Consider the following 4,250-nt stretch of genomic DNA (forward strand, 5'->3'; position numbering starts at 1 on the left):
CCCGCACCCCCAGTCAGGCCATAGAGTGTCGTCTATATGCCTGTGCAGAAGACACTCATAGACCTCTACTGCAGCTGGTCATTGGATGAAGGGAAATGTGGGGCCAAATGTACTCTCAGGCTGCGGGAGCTACCTAGTTAACGGGTGGGGCCAAACTGGGGAGGGGTTGTCGAGGGGGTGGGGCTAAACTACAGCGACTCCCCTTATGGGCAGGGCTGATTTCCTCATTCCAAGCGAGGAGTGGGTGTGTGGCTATCCAGTGGAGGGTGGGGCACGTAAGGACTTGGGGAACCTCCCCATTCAGAGGCAGTCAATCTCTGACTCCCAGAGCCAGGAGTCCACATGGGGGGAAGGCCTCTGCCTCTATGCCCTGTCGTTGGCCATCCAGAGGAACTGGTTGGCCACTGTGCGAGGCAGGATGCTGGACTAGATGGGCTATTGGTCTGATCCAGCAGGGCTCTTCTTCTGTTCTTATGATTTAGTCCCCGCCCCCCCAAGCGCTCAGCCTCTTCCCCTCCACTGCCCATCGCAAGGGGAACTAGTGTCTCAGATACAAGAGACATGGGTTGGGAAATACCTGGAGACTGGGGGGTGGAGCCTAAGGAGGGCGGGGTTTGGGGAGGGGAGGGGCTTCAATGGGGTCTAGTGCCATAGAGTCCACCTACCAAAGCAGCCATTTTCTCCAGGTCTTTGTCGCCTGAAGATCAGCTGTACTAGTGGGAGATCTCAAGCCACTACCTGGAGATTGGGAAGCCTAGACATAGACCACTGAGGCACCACCTGGTCTACTCTGTTCCTCCGATACCACTCATTTCCTGGACAAGGTCCGACATCTCCCCTCTCTGGGACCAGGCAAAGAGGAAGCCGGTGGGAAAATCATGGCAAACCCGAGGCAGCGATCCGGTTCCCGTCACCCATAAAAATGCTTGCCGGTGAACGAACTCATTTCCACACCTTCCCTGGAAGCCTTGTCACTCCTGTGGAAGTGTCGGGACTGCCGACCTTGCCCGTGTTTCAGAAACCTGCACACGGCCTTCCGGTATCGTTCCGACATGATGTTGTACAAGATGGGGTTGACCGAGGCGCCCAGGTAAAAGAGCAGCATTGAGATGAGGTTGAAGTACTGGGTCAGCTCGTAGAGGACGAGGCTGCCTTGGGCGAAAAGGATCCGGCCGACGTGCAACGGCAGCCAGCAGAGCACAAACGCCACCACGACCACTGCTGAGTGAGAGGAAGGGACAGAGTGAAGAAGAAGAGAAGAGATTGGATTTATACCCCGCCCTTCACTACCTGAAGGAGCCTCAGAGCGGCTTACAAACTCCTTTCCCTTCCCCTCCCCACAACAGACACCCTGTGAGGTAAAAGAAGAACAGGAGGAGATTAGATTTATACCCCGCCCTTCACTACCCAAAGGAGTCTCAGAGCGGCTTACAAACTCCTTTCCCTTCCCCTCCCCACAACAGACACCCTGGGAGGTAAAAGAAGAACAGGAGGAGATTGGATTTATACCCCGCCCTTCACTACCCAAGGGAGTCTCAGAGCCGCTCACAGACTCCTTTCCCTTCCCCTCCCCACAACAGACACTCTGTGAGGTAGGTGGGGCTGAGAGAACTCTGACACAAACTGCTCTTTTTCAAGGACAGCTTTTATCAGAACTACGGCTTGCCCAAGGTCACATCAGCAGGTGCAAGTGGAGGAGTGGGGAATCAAACCCGGTTTTCCCAGATTAGAGTCCGCGCACTTAACCACGACACCAAACTGGCTACAAACTGGGACTGCGGCACTGAATTACATTCTGTCTCTGGGCGATTCTGCATTGGCTCTTCCCTCTGCTGTTTTACAAAACCCACGTCAGAACAGAAATTCCCCTCTGCGTTGCATGCCGCTTTCCCTTTCTTTGATCGTCGGGTTTTATGGTACTCTCTTACACTCCATGCCGCTTTCGCTTTCTTTGATCATCGGGTTTTATGGTACCTTCTGCATAGATTTATGGTCATTCAGGGGTGACTTTGCAGTCAGTGTGGCGTTGCCCCCGGGGTATCTGAATGTGGTTTTGAGCGGCACCCTTTTCCTCAATGCTGAGAAAATGTGGAGTGAGCGCCAGATGCAGAATCGCCCTCCGGCAAAGGAAGCGCTGAAACTCAGAAGCTTATACCCTCTCCAGCATCCCTCCTTCAAACTCAGTCACACCAACCTGGGCAGGAGATGTACTCTGTTAAGGCCGTTCCCCTTCATTTCCCATCTCCTTCCTATCCGCCCATTTCCCTTCCTTCCCTTCCACTCTGATTCACTCGGTCTAACAGGAATCTGGCCCCAAACAGGCCGCCACTTACCTAACATTTTGATGGTCTGCTGGTGGTGCTTCTCTCTGGTTGCGGCCTGGTGCCCTTCCAGGCCATGGGCAGTCCTCCAAAGCTTCCTGCATATCAGACCATAGAGCAGCGCCAAGCAAAACACAGGGAGGAAGAAATAGAGCGTGGAAAGCCAGGCCATGGTTTCGAGGAGTCCCGAATGGGCTGCGTGCTCGATGCATCTGCATTCGTTCGTCTCCTCCGGCAGGCTTCCGTTGCGGTGCTCCACGCCAAAGAGGAACCAGATTGGCATGGCGGTCACAGAGGAGCAGACCCAGATGAGGAGAATGAGGCCCCTGGCCCGCCGTCTGGTGATGGCGGCTTTTGCTTTCAGAGGGAAGCAGATGGCGAAATATCTCTCAATGCTCAACGTGGTGATGTGGAGAATGGTGCAGTACGTGCAGGTCTCACTGAGGTAAATGTTAAACTTGCAAAGGAAGTTGCCAAAGATGTACGGGCGGTATTTCCAAATCCTGTACAGATCGGACGGCAAGCCGACAAAGATCAGACTGTCGGACAAGGCCATGCTAGACAGATACATGTTGACCGTCGTGCGCATCTCCTTGTACCGTGTAAAAATGAGTATAATGGTCACGTTCCCGGCAACGCCCAAGAAAAACAAAAGGATGCAGATTACTGTCACGGGCACCAGGACAGGAATGTCAAACAAGGAAAAAGAAGGGTCTTCGTAAGACTCGGTGTCGTTTCCGGCCAAGGCATTCGATGACGAAGAAGCCATTTCCCGCTGGAGCTGCTTCCTTCTTACTAAGCCAGGACAGGAGTTACTCTCTGGTGGAGAGCCACTTATGCTTTGATCATTTCCCAAAAAATTAGTAGAACACCCATATTAAAAAGTTCAGCCTATTTTTTCCCCCGAGACTGAGATCCGATCTTACAAATTAAACCTCCTGCAGAATGTGAAGAGACGGACTCCGGCCATCCCTTTGAAGCTGATGGGGCACAGCTAGGAGATCTCTGTGTTTCTATTGGGGGAAAGGGAGGGAAAGGAATTTGGCATCCAAACTCGGCACAGATTCGATTCGATTCACAGCTCACCCCATGGTAAAATAATAACTCCGACAAAAGGTAAACTAATTCTTCTCCTTTGGCTTCCTGCACTAACAGCCTATCAGAATTCCTAGCGTGCGGCATAAATGTAGATGCAAACCCCTCACCCCCCCCACACACACATCTTTTCACGGAAACATTAACAATTCTCCAAAGTAAAAAACCAACAACACAGAGAGACGCGGGCGCAAAACGACAATCTGGCAGATGCATGTTGAAAAAACATTTTACCTTCCCGCTGAGCATTTTCCACGATTCTTTTGTAAATCTGCAGCCCTCCAAGGATGCGGTGGGCAGTGGAGCCTTCTTGCCCACAGAAAACTCACAGGTAACTGTTGCACTTCCAACATGGATCTTCCCCCCCCCCCAAAAAAAAAGCACACACCACCTCTCTTCACCTGATGAAGTATTGCAGCCGCACATAAAAGCCTTGCCTGAGCGTTGGGAAAGCTTGCTATTCTGAGTGCTTTTCCCTGGTGGTGCGTGATAAATCCAGCAGCATTTTAAAGCCATCCATCAACATTCGTCTGCCATTGAAAATGTGCACTTATCCAACAGCTGGGCCGGCCTCAACTCTTAATCTACCAAGAGCACCCCGTTTCCCAGGAAGCCCAAGCAATTCTTTGATACTGCAGATCTAATTAGGATACCTCAATCAATTAAATGCTTCCAGTGTGTTTTCGCCAGTGGAAACAGCACTTGACGAAGAGGTCCTCCTTCCCGCCAGCCGGGGCGGGCTTCCCTGCAACAGCTGCTGCGGAGCGGAAAGATGCATTTTTAATGGAAAAATGAACGCATGGTCATCCGTGAGGCTCTCTGACTTTGCCGGTC

The 4,250-nt window shown here is 52.2% G+C and overlaps 1 protein-coding gene across 1 annotated transcript; it reads right to left on the minus strand.

Annotated features, from left to right (window-relative positions):
* Nucleotides 1–910: 910 nt before the first annotated feature.
* LOC107110543 (growth hormone secretagogue receptor type 1-like) lies at nucleotides 911–3,090 on the minus strand. The gene is made up of 2 exons (XM_015411340.1): nucleotides 2,334–3,090; nucleotides 911–1,221 (listed from the first exon to the last, which is right to left on the minus strand). Exons 1-2 carry the CDS (start codon nucleotides 3,088–3,090, stop codon nucleotides 911–913), a joined length of 1,068 nt encoding a protein of 355 aa, XP_015266826.1.
* Nucleotides 3,091–4,250: the final 1,160 nt, after the last annotated feature.

This window comes from Gekko japonicus, unplaced genomic scaffold (assembly GCF_001447785.1).
Source record: "Gekko japonicus isolate JY-2015 unplaced genomic scaffold, Gekko_japonicus_V1.1 scaffold2365, whole genome shotgun sequence".
Classification (NCBI taxonomy): domain Eukaryota; kingdom Metazoa; phylum Chordata; class Lepidosauria; order Squamata; family Gekkonidae; genus Gekko; species Gekko japonicus.

Bases quoted from the DNA above. Each gene is read 5' to 3' on its own strand.
- LOC107110543 (XM_015411340.1), bottom strand. From the start codon at position 3,090: ATGGCTTCTTCGTCATCGAATGCCTTGGCCGGAAACGACACCGAGTCT. The intron at 1,222-2,333 runs GTAAGTGGCGGC...CCTCTCACTCAG, and splicing joins GCAGACCATCAAAATGTTAG to CAGTGGTCGTGGTGGCGTTT.